Source organism: Typopeltis vanoorti, chromosome 19, assembly GCF_054136105.1.
Source record: "Typopeltis vanoorti isolate ZY-2024b chromosome 19, IOZ_Tvanoo_1.0, whole genome shotgun sequence".
Taxonomy (NCBI): domain Eukaryota; kingdom Metazoa; phylum Arthropoda; class Arachnida; order Uropygi; family Thelyphonidae; genus Typopeltis; species Typopeltis vanoorti.
Window position 1 is genome coordinate 12,751,951 of NC_143567.1, and position 23,043 is coordinate 12,774,993.

Below are 23,043 nucleotides of genomic sequence, written 5' to 3' on the forward strand. Positions count from 1 at the left end.
AGTGACATACAGCTGTTTGCTGATGATATAAAGATAGGCAGGGTTATCAGGACTGCATAAGAATGATTTCAATTTTGAATAGGGTGGAAATGCAGCCATGATGTGAAAATAGCTGTCAGTTCAATGTTAGTAATAGTGCACATTAGTGTTAAATGAGATTTCGAATGTTATATTATATTGGTGAATTATGCTAGAAGAAATTGATCAGCCTAGGGATCATGGAGTTTTAGTTGGTAGACACTGAAGTTCAAGGGCCATATGGCAAAAACTGCAAGCAATTCAAAGGAAAATTGGAATGCTGAAACAAACCTTGACATGTAAGGATAAGAGCCACTGAAACAACTTTACTTGAATGATTGTGTGTATGGCTAGTGTGCTAATTTCAGTGATAATGCTACCACAGTGAAGAGAATGTAAAGGAGAGTTTTGAACATGATATTGGGATTGTGGAATACAGATTATAAAGACAGACTGAGAATTTGTGGACTGCATATGCTAGCAAACATGAAAAAGAATGGCGATGAATGAGACAAACTTCTGAATGGGTCATGCAGGTCAGTAGATGGTATTTTTCATTTTATGGAGAGTGGAGGAAAAAACAAAGAGGTAAGAGCTAGATTTTTCTCTCATAGTGGTGCATGATAGGAACTGAGTACCTTTGGTGAGTGCAGGTAGTGTGAATGAATTCAAGAAAAGGTATGGCTGGTGTTGGTGATATGCGAACATTCTTGATGAGTCCCTTCCTGGGGGTTTCTTTTAATAATAATAATAATTTGACAATAATAGAAAGTTTAAAGCTTAAAAACAAAAACTTTCAACTTACCAATACCATATTTTTAAAATGAGACACCTCAATCTGAGACCACCAGGACTCTAAAATAGGATTAATCAATTTATTATTTTAAAATCTCCTCATAATTAAGGTGTGTAAAATTAAAAACAGATAGTTAAAAATGGTGAATGTCAATATATATTTTAAATACACACACAGACCAAAATATAAGCCTATTACAGTCAACTTTCACTATAGTAAACCCAAACAATCCACAGGAATAGTTTGCTATGGTAAATTTTCTTTAAAATAGCATTGTGCTTGCAATGGGACTGTTTTGTTATCTCATTACTGAGAGTGCGTTTGCTATGAGAGTTGATGTGTGCTACAGCAAATTTTGCATCCTATGTGAAAGTAAAAGAATTTATATGGTACACCAATTTCCTATCTGCCAATCTGCAACTATACAAACTGATAATAGTTTTCACAGCAAGAAAATTATTTATAGTAAGCCCTGTTATGACCTGGGTGATATGAAAACAGATTCATCTGATTATTTAGTGAGATGGTTTGGTTTATCTTATTGAGTGGCAAATAGCAAGATTCAAATTTCAGAAATGACACCAGCATTAATAATATTGATAATATTAATAATTAACAATAATATACAATAACAATAAAATAACTTGTTATATTGTTATATAACAATTTAGTAAATTGTTATATAACAATATAACAATTTACTAAAAATTAAATTAATACTCACAGTACATGCTTCAAACTTCACCCACAAATAGAAACAAATGAATATTTATAACACATGCCTTAAGCAATTTAACTAGCATTGGAGGCACAAAGAGAGAGTTTATACTTTAGAAATAAGTTAGCTTGTTTACATAGCTCAGACTTTAAACATTCAAAATACTTTACAGGTAGTCAAAACATTAAGTTTCCAACCTGCAAAAAACACTCAATGAGTCTTTGTTAAGTGAGTTAACAAAAAAGTTTAAATTAATTACTTTTAATTAATTTAAACATTAAAATATTATAAATGCTACACCATTTCTTTTTTTTTCTTTAACATTAAGACACATTTATTGCATCTTAGTTAATGTGTAGGGCATTTCTACTAAAATTATGAGAAGTGCAATCAAGTGAGAGAGCGTCTTCCTTTCAGCAAAAGTGCCTTTTATCTGTAAACCATTTCTAGAAAGCCCTTATACACAGCACAGCTGATGTCATTACCCCTATAATAAGAAAGTTTGTCTTCTGTCAAAACTTCATAAACTGTTCTCAATAGCTCATCACTCTTATGAACTCTTAAATAACGACTGGACTAACTCCTATGGCATGAATAAATCTTCATGCTGAACTTTTGCACTCTCTTTTATTTTTCTTGTTCATGTTCTACATTTCAGCTAGTTTTACTCCTTGCTGTTAGTCTTCCTCCCAAGTTGCTCTTCTCATAAGAAATTACATGCAGCTTACAACTTTCCTAGACCTCTAAGCATCATTCTAATCCAACATTCTGCTAGGTTGATGTTACGGGTCCAGGATTCTATACTGTTGTCACTGATTCCCATCCCTACTCACTCCCTAATCTTTTCTATTCTCTTTCTCTCTCTCTCTCTCTCTTATCTTATTCTCCTCACTCAAATTGAGAAACTTCTCATATATCTTGGTCATCTGATTATACATTTCTGTCTCCCAGATCTATGGAAAATTAATGCAGTTATACTTGTTAAGGTTAGGGGAGCATTTCATATCTCATGCTGATTCGAAAAATTCTCTCTCACACTTAGTAACTCTATGCAGAAAATTTGTCTACTCCCATTTAATCCTGTGTGAGGGAGTGTCTTTCCAGAGCATTATGTGCCAGTCTTGACTTGACTTGCATGAGATCACAGATGTTCTTCAAGGCAGATGTTAACAGATCTACCAAATCTGTCCAAAATAGGCTAACTTTCAGGCACAAAGAACTTTATACACTCCAGGATATGCAGGAGGATGAAGATGATCCTTAAGAGAATGAATCAAGGTTGCTAGCTGGATATACATAGTTTGAAAATGGTATGTAGATAATATTTATAAAGAACTTTAGCTATAATTTCTTATGTATCCTGAATATAAGGAATGGAAACATTTTTTGCTGTGATCTTGTGTGTTGGTTGCAGGACATGCAGCATTATAAGAGTTATAGAAGGCTAAAAAAGTGCTGTGACACTGACTATGTTCAGTGGCAAGGGCTATGTTATTCAAACAATGAGCCCTGACTTTAATTGTAAATGTTCTGAAGATCCCATACAGTTTGGATGGGTGATGGTGTGACTGCTTATGTAAGTACTCCTCCCCCACCAGAATGTGTTTCATATAAACCATTCAGTAATGTGTAACCAGTGAGTTAAGGAAGGGGAGTTAGTAGTTGGTTTCTTTTTTGCAGTTTAAATGCACTCAAAATGTAGCTAATGTACCTAGTCTATGTCATAAGGTAAAATAAGAATCACCTATAGCATATCTAGACTGTTAGTTTATGTAGTTATGTTGAGTGCTTGGTTTTGTAGAAATACCATAAAGAAATGGGCTCGAGTAGAGAAGGGAAAACAGTGAAATTTACTGAATCTTATTTAGCTGTTTATATTTTCCCTGAATATATGGTAAATTAAGTGCTTAAGGGTCAAAGCTGCATATTGAGAGGAGACCTCCACATTACTTTTAAAGGAATGCAGAGAACCAACCAGGGCTTCTGACTTAATGTCCAATCTACACCCTGTTAAGTATCTACCTGGATACTGAACAAATGAGGATGGACTGGCCATTTGGGATTTAGCTGACCAAATTATATTCATCATCATCATCAAATTCCTGTCATGTACCCTCAAGGGGTGTACAGGATATGATAGTACTACATGAAAAAAATTACATCATTACTAAATTCCTATCTACAATTTTCCTCCAAATCAGTCTGTTACTTGTCAAGACTCCAACATTATCAGATCTTATATTTCTGTCATCTAAGGAACTTTGTACTGTATCAATCCACCTATATCTTGGTCTTCCTCTGGGTCGTTTTGCTGCCAACCTAGCAGAGAACACTTGTTTTGCTAATTTTTCTTCGCACATTCTGTTTAAGTGACCATAACACCTGAGATTAGCTCTGCTAATGCATTCCTGGATGTTGACAATGTCAAGTTCTTTCCTAATATACTCGTTTTTAATATGATATTGCCATTGATGCCATCTGTTCAAACCTATAATCTTTCTCAGGACTCGCATATCTGCGGTCTCTAGTCTTTGGTCAAGTGTTTTACTTCTGACCCAGCTCTGAGATCCATAAGTTAAAACTGGTTTGAAAACTGTCTTGTATACAGTTAATTTTGTGTTCTGACTAATTTCTCTCTTATTCCATATGAATTTATTCAATTGACTTCCTACCATACCAGTTTTGCTGATTCTGTTGTCTATTTTCATATTTAATTTACCATCTACACTAAAAATCATGCCTAAGTGGCTGAAATGTTTTACTTGTTCCACTGGTTCTCCATTCACAACACAGTTGATATTTTCAATGATTCTGCTATTTTCATTGTCTTTGTCTTTTTATTGCTGACCTTCATACCATATCTATTACAACAGCTATTCAATTTAGTCAGAGAATCTTGCAGACTTGTAGCGGATTTATTTAGAAGTATAACATCATCCGCATAAAGCAAAGAGCTGACATTAACATCTCCAATTTTGATATCATGTTTAATACCACTTTCCTTCATAATGTGATCCATATAGATAATGAATAACAGAGGGGATAAAGTACATCCTTGTCTCACACCAGATTTAACATTAAACCATCACCCTGTACTTCCTTCAATTCTAACTGCTGACTTACAACTCAAATAAAGACTAAGTATTGCTTGATATAATGCCCCATTGACACCATATAACTGCAGCGTATTGAATAGCTTCTCTCTTGGTACCTTGTCATATGCCTTTTCCAAATCGACAAAACTTAAATACAGATCTTTGTTATATTCCCATGCTTTCTCGACTATTTGCATAACGTGAAGATCTGATCATGACAGCCTCTATTTGGCCTGAATCCAGCTTGTTCTTCACCAAGCTTTTCTTCCACAATTCTACTCAACCGTTTCTCAAGTATACTTGCATAGATCTTGCCAGGAACACTCAATAGGGAAATACCTCTGTAATTCTCACGTTCGGTTTTATTTCCCTTTTTATATATGGGTACTATGAGAGCTCTACTCCAATCATCAGGAATTCGTCCCTCTGTCCAGGCTTTCTGAACTATGCAGTGCAGCCACTGTAAGACTCTTATACCACCATACTTCAGCATTTCTGGTCGAATATCATCTACCCCTGCTGCCTTTCCACATTTCAAGCCTTTGATTACTTTTTCTACTTCAAGTGTGGATATGTATTCCTTACTGCATGCCTGGTCAGTGTTTTTTACCACTGTGCTGTCATCACTGCTTGTTTCATTTAGCAGTTTTTCAAAGTAATTACTCCATACGTCAAGGATATCTTTTTCTCCCGTTTTCATGTCACCTTTATCATCTCTAACTCCTTTTACAGCACTCTTTTCTCCATTCTAAGCTTCTTCAACAACCTCCAGAATATTTTGCCACCTTCTTGATATTTATTTTCTATATTCTTGCCAAAGTCCTCCCATGAATTTTGTTTAGCTAGTTTTACACACTGTTTACTTTCTTACATTTGTCTCTGTATTCTCTAAGAGCACAAGCTGACTTATTTAACAGGAACTTTTGATATGCTTTCTTCTTTCCCTTCACTGCCTGTTTAACTTCCTGTGTCCACCAGGGAGTTCTGATTTTTTTATCCTTGCAGACAAATTCACCACATGCCTCTCTGGCAGAATCAATCAATGTTTTCTTCACAGTTTGCCACTGAATCTCCAAGGTTTTATATTCTTATTTTTATATTCAAATTATATTCTTATTGGCTTAAACCACAATATAAAATGATGGTACAACATGGCAGAATTTCATATTGGCTGGGGTGTCACCCAATTAAACAAGGCTTCCATTTTCACCAGGGGGAACAACCATGGCAAACAGCAAAATGTCAGCACCTGAAACATAACCCAACTCAACATAACCGGAGATCAAGATCGGTACTATCAACATAAGAAGCCTAAATGGCAAAGAAATGGAGCTAGCTGAGGAACTGGATAAATATATCAGATCGACATGATATGGATGATTGAAACAAAAAAGACAAAAACTGGTGAGATCTTTCTGAGCAATATATACAAAATGTTATATTCAGGCAATGACAATCAAGGAAAAGAAGTAGTAGTAATAGTATGGTATTATGGTACTATAGAATTCAACGCTAAATACGAGGCTAATCTTCTTGAATGGCAGGCAATATCAAATAGAGTGATGCGAGCAAATACCAGAATGGGGAACTGCACAATGAGACTTATTTGTGCCTATGGTCCCACAGAAGGTTCTTCCACCTTAGTAAGAATGGAGTAGAAGTGGAGGAATGAGGCTTTAGAGAAAGCAACTGACACAATGAAAAAGGACACATTGGTCCTTGTAGGTGATCTAAATGATTGTCAGACACACAAAAATATTTTGAGAAAATTTGGAGAAAAGAGCAAAGCTAATACTAATAATGGCAAATACCTGTTGGATTTCTGCTCAGGACATGGTCTGGTTATTACTAACACAAAGTTCCAACAATAATAATGTGCACAAATTCACGTGGAGAGAAGAGGCAATGAATAAGAAAAGTCTCATTGCTATGACATTGTTGATAGTGATGTTGTGATGTTGTCTCACTAGAGCAGGACACTAGAGTGTACAGCGGATTTGAAATTGGAAGTGATCACCATTTAGTCTTGAGCAGGATAAAATTGAATTTCATATTGAAAAGAAGGACATGTAAGAAAGTTTTAAGCGAATAAAAGTTGAGCAGCTCTCAGATGTGAACTGTAGACTAAAATACACAAATATTATTCAAGAAAAAATGAAAGAGTTTGAGAATAGGAACCAAACCTTGGAGATTCAGTGGCAAATCCTGAAGAAAACATGGACTGATTCAGCCAGAGAGGCATATGGTGAGGTTGTCTGCAAGGATAGAAATAGCAGAACTCCATGGTGGACATAGGAAGTTAAAATAGCAATGAAGGAAAAGAAGAAAGCAAATCAAACGTTCCTGGTGAATAAGCCAGCTAGTGCTCTTAGAGAACTGTTATTAGGAGAGACCTCCAGGGAGTCAGAGACTCATCGAGGGAGGCCACATACTACACACACAGTAATCATACTTATTCTTGAATTCATTCGCACTGCTTGCACTCACAATATCCAATGGCAATCCACTCCAATCACACACCACCCTATGAGAGAAAAATCTAGTCCTCCCCCTTCTTAGCGGACTTTATTTTCAGCTTCCAAGGATGCCCTCTCATCTTTTCCCCCTACCATTCATAAATTGAAAAATGTCATCAATTGAAATAATGTACGACCTTTTCAGAAGTTTGCAAGTCTCAATCATATCTCCCCTCTATCTCCTGTCTGCTAGTGTTGGTAGTCTACAAATTCTCAATCTGTCTTCATACTCAGTATTCCACAATCCTGATATCATTTTTAACACTGTACTCCCTCCAATATATCAGAATCACAATGGAAATCAGGAGACCAGACCTGTGCACAATAGTCAAAGTGAGGACTTATCAAGGCCTTGTAAAGAGACAAAATAACATTCTTATCTTTACACGTGAAGGTTTGTTTCATGAGCATTGCAATTATCTTTTGAGTTGTATTTGCAATCTTTCCCACATGACCCCTGAACTTCAACTTCCTATCCTTTCTTTTATCCTCTTATCCTTCCTATCAGAAACACACAACACTTCATAAACATAATCAAAGACATTACATTAGAAAAAGATGATTCATTAGTTAGTTTTGACATCTCTGCCCTCTTTACGAATGTCCCAATCAAAAATCTAGTCCTCACCTCCTTTTTAGCGGCCTTCATTCTCAGCTTCCAAGGATGCCCTCTCATCCTTTCCCCACCATCCATAAATTGAAAATTTTCAATTTATCAATCCTTCTTTTACAGAACAAATTCCCTCCAGATATCACGGTGCTCTTTACACATGTATTACATTCTGGTTATTTTGTATGGCAAAATGCTTTCTGCCTTCTTTTTGTAGGTAGAAAGCGTTTTGCCATACAAAATAACCAGAATGTAATACATGTGTAAAGAGCACCGTGATATCTGGAGGGAATTTGTTCTGTAAAAGACGGATTGATAAATTGAAAATTTTCAATTTATGGATGGTGGGGAAAGGACGAGAGGGCATCCTTGGAAGCTGAGAATGAAGGCCGCTAAAAAGGAGGTGAGGACTAGATTTTTGATTGGGACATTCGTAAAGAGGGCAGAGATGTCAAAACTAACTAATGAATCATCTTTATCCCTCCCTATTGCTAACTTTTATATGGAACATTTTGAGCAACATGCTCTGGATTCCTCTCCTTTAAAAAAGTCTGGCTTAGATACATTGACGATGTTTTCGCGATCTGGTCCCATGGCCGCCAGACACTAGACACATTCCTTAGCCAGCTAAACAAAAATCACAAACGCATACAGCTCACAATTGAGATAAAAAACCAGAACACACTTCCGTTTCTAGATACACTTGTCACATGTCTTCCATCTGGCAGGCCTTCCTTCCTTCACTGTTTACCGGAAATTGACACATACTGGCTAATATGTACACATGAACTCCTACCACTACCCAACACAAAAACTAGGTGTCATTAATACTCTAAAACACAGGGCTTTGAAGATCTGCTCCAATGAACAAGCGCTGAGAGACGAATTTAAAGTTATCAGCAATACTTTTTCTAAAAAATGGTTGCAGCCAAAACACTATTAACAAAATTCTCTATAAGACCTCAATTTATTTATTTATTTATTCATATGGAGTTTCCTCCAGGGTGACCACATCTAGTACGTTTTATAAATTTTTAGTGTTCTAGTACGTTCACCAACAGATCTAGTACTTTTTCTCTTCCGAATAATAATAACAACAACATGAGAGTTAGACATATGAGTTGAACATTTTTCTCTTCTACCTTCCTGTATGTCACATTCAGTAACACAAGAATATGATTTCTGTTGTTTTTTTTTACCTACCCTTCTCACTGTTCGCTAGTCTTCTCTCTCCCCTCACGATCCCGTACTCAGGCAATCCGACTGGCATTCGCCAATGAAAATATATTCTTTGCTGTTCAAACACTTCTCGAGCGTTATAAGAAGTCCAGTGCTTTTATTAATTTTATTAACAAAAACTTCTTTAATTTTTCATCGAAAATATTATTTAGATTTTCCTTTAAAACATGGACAAGTGACAAGAAAAACTTTCTAAATTTAAATTTGATTCTAAATCTCAGGGGGAAATGTGTAGTGCATGAGTCAGTAAAGTACATAAACGAGCTATTGAAAGTGAAGATCTAAATGCCAGCCCTTCCAACTTACAAGAAACGACTTCTCACACAAGTAATTCAGATAAAAGAGAAGGTGATGCTAGTTATGATTCAAATTCAGGTTTGCAAGGTTCATCTAAAAAGATGAAAAAATCATATAAGCAAACATTCAAAGAAGAAGAATGGTTGGAGGATCCCATTCTTAAATCCTGGATTTATTCAGGTAAAACTAAATGACACACTTCTTATTGTAAATTTTGTGATATAAGCATTAATGGCAGCAAATGTCTATTTGTTCGTTGTGCAAATACTCTAAAACACTAGCAGAATCTTCTTCTTCTACAGCTTCTCCCACTTAAGTGGGGTCACTGTTTGTTATGAGTCTCCTCCACACCTTCCTGTCTTGGGCTGTCACCACATCCAAGTTCTTCATCTTCAAGTCCTCTTCTACCAGCTCCCTCCATCTCTTCTTTGGCCACCCACGCTTCCGCCTTCCTTGCACATCCATCTGCATGACCCTTCTTCCCACATATTTGTCCTCCCTCCTCATCACATGACCAAACCATTTCAACCTTGCCTCTTGTATTTTCGCTCCTAAGTTCGTAACTTTCACTGTTCCCCTGACATAGTCATTTCTCAGATGATCCTTTCTGGTCACACCGCACATCCACCTAAGCATTCTCATCTCTGCTACTTCCATCCTGCTGATGTTATTTTTCCTCAGGGCCACAGTTTCTATAGCATATGTCATAGCTGGCCTCACTACTGTCCTATAAATTTTGCCTTTCAGATTGATTGGCACCCTCTTATCACATAACACTCCAGCCATCCCCCTCCAGTTCCTCCAACCTGCTTGTATCCTGCATCCCACTTCCTTCTCAGCTCCTCCATCTTCTTCCACTGTTGAACCTAAGTATCTAAAGTCTCTCACCTTCCTGATGACATTTCCTTCCAGCTCTAGATCTGTCTCCTGGCCACCGCCCACTGCGCAACACATATACTCTGTCATACTTCTGCTCAGTCTCATACCTCTCTCTTCTAGTACTTTTCTCCATCTTTCCAGTTTAGTTTCTGCTTCTTCTCTTGAATCTACACACAGCAAGATGTCATCTGCATACAACATTGTCCAAGGTGCATCTTCTCTCACCTCCTCTGTTACCACCTCCATCACAATATTAAACAGAAACGGACTTAATGCTGACCCTTGATGCAAGCCAACTGTTACTTGAAAACTTTCTGTCTGTCCCAAACAGGTCCGAACACTTGTCTTCACATTTCTGTACATTTCCCGCACCAACCTGACATATTTCTCCGGCACCTTCTTCTCCCTCACACACCTCCAGACTTCTTGCCTTGGCACTCTATCGTATGCTTTCTCCAGATCAATAAATACCAGATGCAGCTGCCTTTGTTTCTCTCGATATTTTTCCATCATCTGTCATAACCCAAAGATAGCATTTGTTGTTGATCTACCAGGCATGAAGCCAAATTGTTCCTTTGCAATCTCCACCTCTTCCCTCAATCTACCATCAAGAACCCTTTCTAGGATCTTCATTGTGTGGGACATCAACTTTATTCCTCTGTAATTTTTACAGTCTTGTGCATCCCCTTTACCCTTGTAGATGGGAACAAGAGTACTCTCCCTCCATTCCTCGGGTATATTTTCCTGTTGGCAAACTTTCATGAACAGGTCCCACAGCAGGTCAATTCCCTCTTCCCCCAGTGCCTTCCATGCCTCCACTGGAATTCTGTTGGGGCCCACCGCTTTTCCATTCCTCATCCTCTTCATGGCCTCTGTCACTTCCATTCTACTGATGTTCTGCACCATCCCCTCAGAAGGCTGCCCATCTCCTCTGTGAGTCCTTGCATTTTCCTCATTCAAAAGTCCCTCAAAGTATATTTTCCATCTGTTTCTTATGTCCACATTCCTCCATAATACTCTTCCTTCAGCATCTTTGATCTGCCTCACATGTAAGATGTGCTTAGCTGCTTTATTTCTACATTTCGCTAGTTGGTAAATTTTTCTCTGTCCTTCCTTTGTTTCTAATTGATCATACAGATCTTGATATGCCATGGCCTTCGCCTGTGCCACAACTCTCTTGGCTTCTTGCTTTCTCTTTTTGTACACCTCTTTGTCCTCTTCCACTCTTGACTCATCCCACTTCTGCTTTGCCTTCCTCTTAGCTGTCACTGCCACTTGTACATCATTATTCCACCACCAACCATCCTTCTGCTCTCTAATCTTTCCAGATGTCTCACCAAGCACCTCGATTGCACAGCTCAGGAATACTTTTGAATTATGTTTCCACCAATCTTGTACACTTTCCAGTCCATTCGAAATCCTCTCTAATACTCTCTCCCTAAAACGATTCCTCACACTCTCCTCTTTTAAGCTAAACCACTTAATTGTCTTCATCCCATGGCAACCAGAAGTTCTTATCTTCGATCTTATTTTAAAGTATGCGCACAGCAGTCGGTGTTGTTGTGTTACTTGATCTGTTGGAATTACTTTACAATTTGTCACAACCTTAAGATGTTTTCTTCTAGTTAAAATGTAATCAATTTGTGAGCTGTTGTTACCACTTCTAAATGTTATCAAATGTTCTTCCCTCTTGAAGAAAAACGAGTTCACAATTGCCAGATCAAACGTTACTGCAAAGTCCACAACCCTCTCTCCTTCCTGGTTCATCATTCCCACTCAGTGGCCACCATGCACCCTTTCACAGTCTCTATTCTGTCTTCCTATGTGCCCGTTCAAGTCTCCTCCGACAATCACCATCTCATTTTCTTCCAATTCCCTCATTTCTTCATCTAACACGTTCCAGAACTCATCTTTTTCCTCTGCTGTACAACCAACTTGCGGGACATATACACATAATACGACCACCCGCTCTTCTCCAAGACCCAATTTCATTCGCACGATCCTGTCGTTCCTTCTACCCACGTCCAGTACTTCACCCTTCATTCTGCCACACACCACAATTCCTAGATCATTTCTTCCCTCGTTATTCGCTCCAGAGTAGAACAATTTATATCCATCTCCCAGTTCCTTTGCCTTTCCCCCTTTCCACCTTGTCTCCTGCACACATAAAATGTCCAACTTCCTCTTCCTTATCATGTCTGTCACCTCTCTTCCCCTTCCAGTCATGCTTCCAACATTCAGTGTTCCCACTCGCAACATCCTTTCCACCTGCTGGGCTCGCTTCTTTAACTGCACCTGCCCTTGATGCGGTAGCCCTCATCCACTTCTCACAGCTGTAGGGCGATGTGGCTGCATGTCGCTTAAGGGGTACGCCCTAGCCCTTATATCATTTTCTCTTCGACTCATAATCATAGTTTGAGTTGGCACTGAAGTTTTCCAACCGGATGCCCTTCCTGACATCAACCCTTGCATTTATCTAAAACACTAGCAGAATGCAGAATCTAAAAGAATCTCACCAGGTATAATGTCATTGTTTAAATCCAGTTCAAAATATTAGTCGTAAAAATAAATTAAAGAGACAGAATTAAGATTATGGTCATATGATGCAGACAGGTCCCTTCCGTACAAGGGTGCAATGAACCCGGGCGGCACAATTTAGGGGCGATATAATCAAACACGTTCATAAAAAAAAGGGAATAAATAATACACTGAAATGTTTGTGCATATTTGTCACCTTCAAATGTGAGAGATTTCAGTGAGGGGCTGAGTCACTGGGTAGTTAAATAAATGGTACGCGCTTCAACACAACTTACTTTAATGGCTGCTCTCAGCACACTGAACAAACATTCTAGGAACTTCTTGAGTTTTCTTCTTGATGGACCTGTGTTTCACTCAGGATTTCACCATGAGTGCAGGTCACAAAGATGCCTCCAACGATCTCGATCCTGAGCCTCTCTCTTCCATGTTATACCCATAGATTTCACTAGTGGATCTTCTCATCTTTTAGGTGGTCTTCCTGGTTTTCTCTTTATTCTTGTTGCCAGTTAAATATTCTATGTGCCCATCTGTTATTCCTGAGTTTGGCTATGTGACCTGCCTATCTTATCCTGCTTTCATATACTGCAGTTACCATATCTTTTATGCCTGATCTCTTTCTTAGTTCCGTGATTCTAACATGTTCCATTTTGTTGATGTTACAAATCCTACGTTCCATTGCATGCTGAGTTATTCTGAGAGTCTCTTCTTTTCTTGTCGTGTTCCATGTTACATTATAGGAGTATGTTTGTTTATATAAAAATAAGGTTTTTTTACTATTTTTGTTTTTTTTTTTCTTTATTTTAATATACATTCCTCTTAATGTGCAGTATAATAAAATGATCTGTAATGTGCTATTGTACTTCGGGATCCTTTAATTTTTAATGGAATGGGGACACAAAAATTTTGCACTCAGGATGCACGAACCAAAGGAAAGACCCTGGATGCCAAACACAATCTGCTTTTGTGGCTTATGGATACTCTTCCAACTCTACTGAAAACAATTGCAACTGATAGTGAAATTGCTAAGAAAACAGAGTGTGGACGCACTAAATATAACTATCTTATAAAAAAATGCGTTGGCTGTAGATTCACGCAATTAAATCTCAAAAAAAAAAAAAAACCTCCTTTGGTGAATGGACTCCTTTCCACAAAAGAAAAATTGAAACATTCCTCAGCTACAGATTTTACTATTTCTGAAGAGTTAACTGAATTAGCAAAATCTGATAAAAAATAATGATTAAATACTTCCAGTGTTTTTCTTGTGGGTGGGAACCCCTGTATATTCGTAATTCTTGTTGAGAGGCTTATACGCTGGTTAAACATAATAACTAATATTTAAGGAACTGACAGCGTATACTAGAAAGATAAATTAAATAAACTTTAATATATACTTAAGAAAACACGACTTAACCACTTGTTATAGACCACATAGAAAATTGGCATCCTTTATCCGCTCCACTAAAGACCAACCATTTTCCCTAGACCTACCTGGTGTGTACCAGGTCCCTTGCAGCTGTAAATTGTCTTACTTTGGCCAAACAGGCAGGACAGCAAATATCAGAATCTCAGAACACAAGGATTACATCCGATTTCACCAGTACAACCACTCTGGGCTTGCAGACCACGCTCTGGATACTCGCCACAGAATAAGATGGAAGAAAGCCACAGTCATACACCGCAGCAAGTTCAAGTATGAAAGACTATTCATGGAATCAGCCTCAGCCCTTAGGAACATGCCAAACCTCAATAAATTTGGATGCATGAAACTGCCCCAAATTTGGGAAACAATTATCGGAAGAACTTCAGCCCAAAGGCCAAGAACCACCAATATAGCCCGCCAGGGGGCACCACAAGGACTTTAGGAAAACGTTAGCTTCCTAGCTTCAGTTCCCATTTGCTGTTATGTAGTACTTGTGTGCATGTGTCTTTGTATTAAGTTCCCAAGAAATGGCAACATGACGTTTGCCGAAATATCGGAAAGTATATATTAAAGTTTATTTAATTTATATTTCTAGTATACGCTGTCAATTCCTTAAATATTAGTTATCACGTATATTCGTAAATAGCATAATAAATAACTGAAATTTTAATGTTACATTATTTTAAACATTAAAATGAAACTAAAAATTATCTGGTAAATTAATACACATGTTAAGTGCTAGAGTTACAACTGGGACTTCTGTTATGATGATTGACAACTGCAGCTCTTGGACTCATAGATGGCCATAGTGAGGTGAGTTTTTTTTTTTTTTCTTTTCATATTTGTTGTACATGTGTTAATTTAGAGGTTTTACATTGACTTCATCTATGATAATAAGGCAGTAATATCGTAAAATGTCGTAAATAGAGTGAAACGAAAGCAAATGAAAATTTAGTACTTTTTTCAGATCTAGTACCTTTTTCCTGCTTAAGTTAGTACGAAATATTTTTGCTGGGTGACCACCCTGGTTTCCTACCTTTTCTTGCCCGTCCCTATTGGGGCGAGTTGAGCCCCTTCAAGGGGGGGGTTAAGTATTTATGGTTGTAGATCCGTGTGTGTTCACGGGGCCGGTTTGCCTGCTTGGGGGATGAAAACCCCCAGATAAACTGGGGGGAAAAACCCTGCCGTCCATGCCCGAGACCGGCTAACTTGGCTATGGCTGAGGAAGATCCTTAAGCCCCTCATGCCAGCGACAAGAATCGAACCCAGGACACTCCTTCCCCCAGGCATGTGGTTCCGAAGCGCAAAGCCACTAGGTTAACCGCACGGACACAAGACCTCAATAAAAACAAAGATAAACTAGACTACAATAAAACTATAACCATTCCATATAATAAAGCTACTTCAGATAAAATAAACAGAATAATACAGAAATACAACCTCAAAGCCACCTTTAAATCTCCTGCAAAATTAAAAAGCTTACTCAACTCATCCAAATACCCACTCCCTCTGCTGGCCCACCCTGGAGTATAGAGTATTTATTGCACCTGTAATCTACCCTATATAGGAGAAACAGGAAGCACAATTCCTATCAGACAAAAGGAACATAAACGACACATTAAATATAATAACTCTGGTGAAGCTGGCTTTTCTGATCATCTAAACAAAAGTCATGGGAAAACTTAGATAAGAACATAGAAAATAAATATCAAGATGGTGGCAAGATATTCTGAAGGTTGTTGAAAAAGCTTAGAAATGAAGGAAAGAGTGTTGTAAAAGGAAAATCTGAGATGATAAAGGTGACATGAAAACTGGACAAAAAGATATCCTTGATGTATGGAGTCATTACTTTGAAAAATTGCTAAATGAAACAAGCAGTGATGACAGCACAGTGATAAAAAAACACTCAACCGACATGTAATCAGAAATACATATCCATACTTGAAATAGAAAAAAGCCATCAAAAGCCTGAAATGTGGAAAGATAGCTGCAGTAGATGATATTCAACCAAAAATGCTCAAGTGTGGAGATATAAAAGTTTTACAGTGGCTACACTGCATAGCTCAGAAGGCCTGGAAGATGGACAAATTCCAGATGATTGGAATAGAGCTCTCATAGCACCCATATACAAAAAGGGAAATAAAACTGAATGTGAGAATTAAAGATGTATTTCCCACGTGTGGATAGGCACATCTCAAAAGATATCTAGGGTGCTTAACAAACACCAACTGCGCACTGTATTTAAACCTTATGTGAAATTGGCAACTCTCATCCATTCACTTAAGGACAGATTCACTCCTTTATCACATCTTGTTCTTGTCATCGTACTACAGACAGACAGGAAGAACTGCAGACATACGCCTCAGTGAACACAAAAAATATATCCAGCACTTTCGCTATGTCAAGTCAGGTCTGGTAGACCATGCTTCAGATACCCCAGTACATAGAATCAATTGGAAAAAAAAAACAAAAGTACTGCACAGAAGCTTCTACAAGTCAGAGAGGTTGTTCCTAGAATCAACAGAAGCCTTAAAACATACTCCAAACCTTAACAAGTATGACTGTATAAATCTACCAAAGATTTGGGAGACAGCCATCCTAAGACCAAATTAATATTTATTTATTTTAATTTTATTTTTTTCAAAACTTTGGACTACAGTTTTTTTTTTTTTTTTAAACTTAGATGGTGAAGTATTAGGACTTTAGTCTTGTGTTACATGCTTCAATTACTTATACTAGCCCCACTGTTATGCCGAATTGTGGTTGTCTCACATTTGTAACAAATTTGTTTGTGTGCTCTGAAGATGCTGGATATAATACCAGCGAAATATTAGCTTTTAAGTTAATAAACAGTTATTTTCTAATCAATCTGTGTTCGCATCAATACCGTTTAAATCCAATTCAACAAGTATATTTGAGAACGGTTGAGAAAAACCATGGAAGGGGAGCTCGGTGAAGAAAAAGCTGGATTCAAGTCAAATAGAGGCTGTCAGAATCAGATTTCACTTTACAACAAAAAGTTGAGAAATCATGGGAATATAACAAAGATCTGTATTTAAGTTTTGTAGATATGGAAAAGGCATATAACAAAGTGCCAAGAGAAAAGCTATTCAAAACTACAGTTGTATATCAATGGGGCATTATATCAAGCAATGCTTAGTCTTTATTTGGGTTGTAAGTCAGCAGTTAGAATTGAAGGAAGTACAGGAAGATGGTTTAATGTTACATCTGGTATCAGACAAGGATGTACATTATCTGTTCTCTTATTCATTATCTATATGGATCACATTGTGAAGGAAAGTAATATTAAGCCTGATATCAAAATTGGAAATGTTAATCTCAGCTCCTTACTTTATGCAGATGATGTTATACTTCTAAATAAATCCAATACAAGTCTGCAAGATTCCCTTACTAAATTGAATAACTGTTGTAATAGATATTGTATGAAGATCAGCAATAATAAGGCAAAGACAATGAAAATAGGCAGAAGCACTGAAAACAGAACAAGTAAAACATTTCAGTTACTTAGACGCATGATTTTTAGTGAAGATGGTAAATTAAATATGGAAATTGACAACAGAATCAACAAAGCTGGTATAGTAGGATGTCAAATAAATAAATTTATACGGAATAAGAGAGAAATTAGTCAAAACACTAAATTAGCTGAATACAACAACAGTGTTCAAGCCAATTTTAACTTATGGATCTGAGAGCTGGGTTAGAAATAAAACACAGATCAGACCTGATCTGTGTTTTATTTCTAACCCATGATCAGACTTGACCACAGATCAGAGACCGCAGATATGAGAGTTCTGAGAAAGATGGCATCAATGGCAATATCAGATTAAAAACAAGGATTTATAGGAAAGAACTTGACATTGTTAGCAGAGCAAAATCAGGTGATATGGAATATGCTTAAACAGAATGGGAGGAGAAAGATTAACAAAACAAGTGTTCTCTGCAATGCTGACAGGAAAAAAACCTCGAGATATAGGTGGATTAATACAGTAAAAAGTGCCTTAGAAGAAGACAGAAATATAAGATCTAATAATGTTGGAGTCTTGACAGGCAACAGATTGATTTGGAGGAAAACTATAGATAGGAAGTTAGTGGTGATGTAAGTTTTTCATGTAGTACTATCATATCTTGTACACCCCTTAAGGGTACATGTCAGGAATGATGATATTTGATGATGATATATGGTAAATTTGAATAATTCAAATATGGGGGAGGGAAGGAGATGTGGCTTACTTAGGTCAAAGGTCTGTGATGATGGTACGCTGGTAAACATGAAATAATCTAAAGGCTGACCATGAAGTCTAAATTTTTCTCCAAGGTAAGATTTTTTTTATAATTGTTTTAAATTAATAAAATTTTTAATAAAGGACTGAGAATTGTCTGGAGGAGAATCATACAGTGAAGAATTCTTTCTTTTAGGGTTACATGGTGATCAGCACTCATATTTGTAGATTTAGGGACTCAAAAACACACGTTCAACACGTGTGTTTTTGAGTCCCTAAATCTACAAATATGAATACAGTGAAGAATTATAGCTCAGTAAGTCTTCTGAGATTTATCGAAAAAGCAATAGAAAAATTAATTAGGAATCATATCCAGGATATTCTTCACAAGAATCAGTTACTGAGAATGGAAAAGCACAATTCTGTTAAGGAGAGATTTGGTATCAAACCTGCTTACTTTTAAGAGGTAATGAGGGGAAATAGCCCAAGAGATATGATATGATTTATTTTGATTTTAGCACAACCACTTATAGTGTTGCAGATCAGAGCCTGCTGATTATAATGTACCACAATCCCTCGATTAATGCGCCTAATGCATTCTTTAAAATGGGCGCACATTAATCGAAAATGCACTAATCGAATATAATAACCTATGGGAAAAAGTATAATTTGTTCCTCAAATTTCTTTTTTTGAGCTTTAATTTTTTTTAAAAAGAATTAGGGTATATCTCAGAGCCTAGTTAAAGGAAAACCATGAAGCTAAAAGACAATAAAACATATTCAGAATATAAATTTATTATTCTACTTCTTAACAAAGAACTGAGCTAACGTAGTTTGGTGGGCATTCTGTTTCTTTCTTTTTTTATTTTCATACAACTGACAGCATGGCCCTATTGCTCTTCTACTACTTATGCAACTCCTTCTCTCTTCATCAAGGTCAGTTAAGCATTGCTGCTTAAAAATTCAACTGTATGAAAAATATTTTCAAATTGTTTCTGTGAAATCTCTTTGGGCTTGTCAGTGATTAAATTTTCTTCATATTCTTCAGGATCGTCCCACTGTGAAACTGTGCCAGCAAAAGGAATGGAAATAGAAGACTGTAGTTTTCATGCAGTTTTCATTTTCTATTCCATTCCTTTTGCTGGCACAGTTTCACAGAAAATTACAAAACTGCTAAGACCTCACGATATTCGAGTGGTCTTCAATAAACTATCAAACCAATAAAGACAGTTCGCAACTTGTTACGGTCAACAAAGGACAAGATTGCTTTTCTATAAACATCCTGGTGTTTGCGATATTCCTTGATCTTGTGGTTTAAATTACATAGGTCAAACTTCTAGACGTTTAGAGATAAGACAAAAAGAACACACTGGGGAAGTTAACAACAGCAGAGAAGACAATTCTGGTTTAGCTCTCCATTTTTCTAATACCAATCACAACATTAAATGGGATAAAAGTACTATGCCGTACTTGGAAGAAGATTTTCATACCCGCAACATCAAAGAAGTTGCAGTGATATGTTCAAGAGACAGCCTTAACAGAAACCAAAGGATGATCCTTTGTGACATATGGAAAACACTCATAAGATCAGTCTGCAGTACCGTCCGTGAAGCTTTAAGTGGGGGTGCTGCCTATACAAAATAATTTAATCTACACAGATTTATTTATTAATAAATTGGTTACTGATTAGGAAAAAAAATAATTTTTTAAAAATTATTTTGTATAGGCAGAATCCCCATTTAAAGCTTCACAGGCTGCCACTGCTCAAGACATCAGAGTTCAACTTTGCAGCCAAAGAATGCACCTGCATAACAATGACTGCTAACGTACATGCTTCATGCGTTTGGTGTAAACATTTTAATTGTTAAAATTCAAATAATTTGAATTTTGATAATATTTAGCATTCGGTTATGTTTTAACCTGATATGTTAGCTTGTATCTGTTATGTTTTAATCTGTTTTTGTTGCTTTTTGTGTGCCCAGATGAAGCCAACAGTAAAGTCAGCGAAACTAGTAGGCTACATCTCTGTACAAAGTTCTGACCAATTAAAAACCCAGTTTTATGTTTCCTTAATAATATTCAGTGGCCGAAAATAACATTATTATGATCAACATATTTAGAGAAAGCTTCTCAGATGCTCTTCTTCTTCCTGTAGCTTCCTCAGTGAGAGGGGTGCAGCACCATGTCCTTCCAGTTCTCTCTGTTGGTGGCTATCCTTTTTGTTTCTGCATAGCCATGTGATCCTGTCCATGATCTTATATCTTCAAGCCATGTCCTTCATTTTTTGCCTCTTGATCCTTTTCCCATAATTTTTCCTTCTAAAACTGTTAGTATTCTCTGTCCTGTTGAACTGCTCAGTATGTCCTGCCAATCTCATCTTTCTCTGGATCATTTCCTATAATAAAGATCTCTGTGTTCTCATTCTCTGTAAGACATCTGTATTTATCACATGTTCCATCCATGAGATTTTCAGAGCTCTCCTATAGCACTACATTTCAAAGGCCATTATCTGTTGTCTTACTCTCTTCTTGAATAACCAGGTCTCACTTCCATATATGAAAATTGGCCACACAAACGTTCTTATCATTATTTTCTTTGTCTCGATACCCACAGAACTTTTGAGCAAATGTTTATTTTTCCAGAAGACATCTTTAGCTATGGCTGTTCTTATTTTTATTTCTTTATCTTGCTTTCCATCTGCAGTAAAGTAGGTGTAAATAAAGTAAAGGTGCAGTAAATATTTTATTCTGTTGTATGTGCAATTTTCATATTGTTTATGAATATTTATGGCTCAAATCTGTTTTCTTTTGAGATTTTCATAAATTTGGTCTTTTTTTTTTTGCATTTACATCTAATCTAAACTCTTTACCTATTTCAATTAGTAGCTGCAGTAATTTGATTAACTGGTTTCTGTTTACTGCTATTAGAATGATATCATCAGCAGCATATCTAAGATTGTTGTATTTTATACTACTGATACTAATTCCTACTTTTTTGTTTTTCAATCTTTTTCATCACTGTCTCACTATAGATATTAAATTGATTTGGTGAAAGGATACAACTTTGTCTAAGTCCTCTTTTTATTTTCACCACAGAAGCCTCGGAGTTAAACAGCTTCATTTTCTGTTTGGTGTGAACCATTTTTATAATCTTAAGTACACAATCTTCTATGTCTAATTTATCTAATATCTTGAACATTTTATTATGTTTTACCTGGTTAAAGGCCTTCTGAAAGTCTATGAAGCATATGTAAATGTTCCTATTTCTTTCAAGTGATCTTTCTATTAGTATTATTAGTTCCAGGATAGCATTAATGGTTCCCATTCCTGTTCTGCAGCTATTCTGTTGTTCACTCAATTCACTGATTAAGGCTCTTTTAGTTTCTTTGTTAACAATGGTTAAAATAATTTTAGATGCATGGGATATTAGGCTCACAGTTCTGCAATCCTCACAATTTTGTGCATTATTTTTCTTTGGAATTGGTATGCAGATAAATTGTGTAAAAACTTCAGGTAATTCTATTGTTTTGTAGATGTCCTGAATGAATTCCACTAAAGTTGTTGTTATTATTGCCATTCAAAGCTTTCAACAGCTCAGCTGGGATATTATACTAATATCACGGCTAATTACGTGTTCTATCTCCTTTCTTGTCAGTAGAGTGGTATCTGTTGTCATGTTTAACTTAAGGTGTCGTGAATCATCTATCATGTTACCATTATCATCATCATAGAGATCTGATAAGTACTCCACCTATCTTCCATTTATCTTTTCTTATCAATGATTATGTTTCCATCTTTGTCCTTGATGTTATTAGATTGTATGCATTTTGCTTTTCTTTGGAATTGGTATGCAGTTAAATGCCGTAAAAACTTCAGGTAATTTCATTGTTTTGTAGAATGTGTAGAATGGATTCCACTAAATAGTTGTTATTATTGCCAGTCAAAGCTTTCAGCAGCTCAGCCAGGATATTATACTAATATCCCAGGGGATATTAGAGGTTCCAGGGGATTTATTATTAGAAAGGTTCTTAATTATGTGTTCTATCTCCTTTCTTGTCAGTAGAGTGGTATCTGTTGTTAGGTTTAACTTAAGGTGTCATGAATCATCTACCATGTTACCATTATCATCATCATAGAGATCTGATAAGTACTCTACCTATCTTCCATTTATCTTTTCTTATCAATGATTATGTTTCCATCTTTGTCCTTGATGTTATTAGATTATGTGAGTTTTGCTTTTCCATTAAGTTCTTTCACTTTCAGGAATGCATCTCTGATTTTGTTCCTATTTTGCAATTCTTCTATCTCGGTGCACTGCCTATTTATCAAGTTTTCTTTCAATCTCCTGCATAACTGTTTGATTCTTTTATCCAATGTTTTATATCTTAATCTTTCTTCTTCATTTGCTCCTCTTTTTCCACGTTCTTCTTTCATCAATAAGGTTGATTACTTCTTGGGTTATCCATGGTTTTTTCTTTCTTTCTTCTTGTTTATTGATGTGGTTTTTAGCAGATGTTATGATAGCTGCCTGCAGTCTATTCCATTGAAAGGATTCATTTTCATTTGCAACTGTGCAAACAGCAGTTTCTGAAACATTTTCATTAAATTTTGTACTATTTGCAGATCCCATTTTAGGGGTTGACTTCTATTAATTTTTATTGTTTTCAGGCGAATATT

At 36.5% G+C, this 23,043-nt stretch overlaps 1 protein-coding gene across 3 annotated transcripts in view; it reads right to left on the reverse strand.

The window, feature by feature from the left end:
* Herc4 (HECT and RLD domain containing E3 ubiquitin ligase 4) overlaps positions 1–23,043 on the reverse strand; it is a 604,012-nt gene that overhangs the window by 368,483 nt on the left and 212,486 nt on the right. For all 3 annotated transcript variants that reach the window (XM_090409674.1, XM_090409672.1, XM_090409675.1), the window contains one exon: positions 824–873. In XM_090409674.1, the coding sequence (XP_090265800.1) occupies positions 824–873 (50 nt within the window). The remainder of the gene's footprint in view (positions 1–823; positions 874–23,043) is intronic.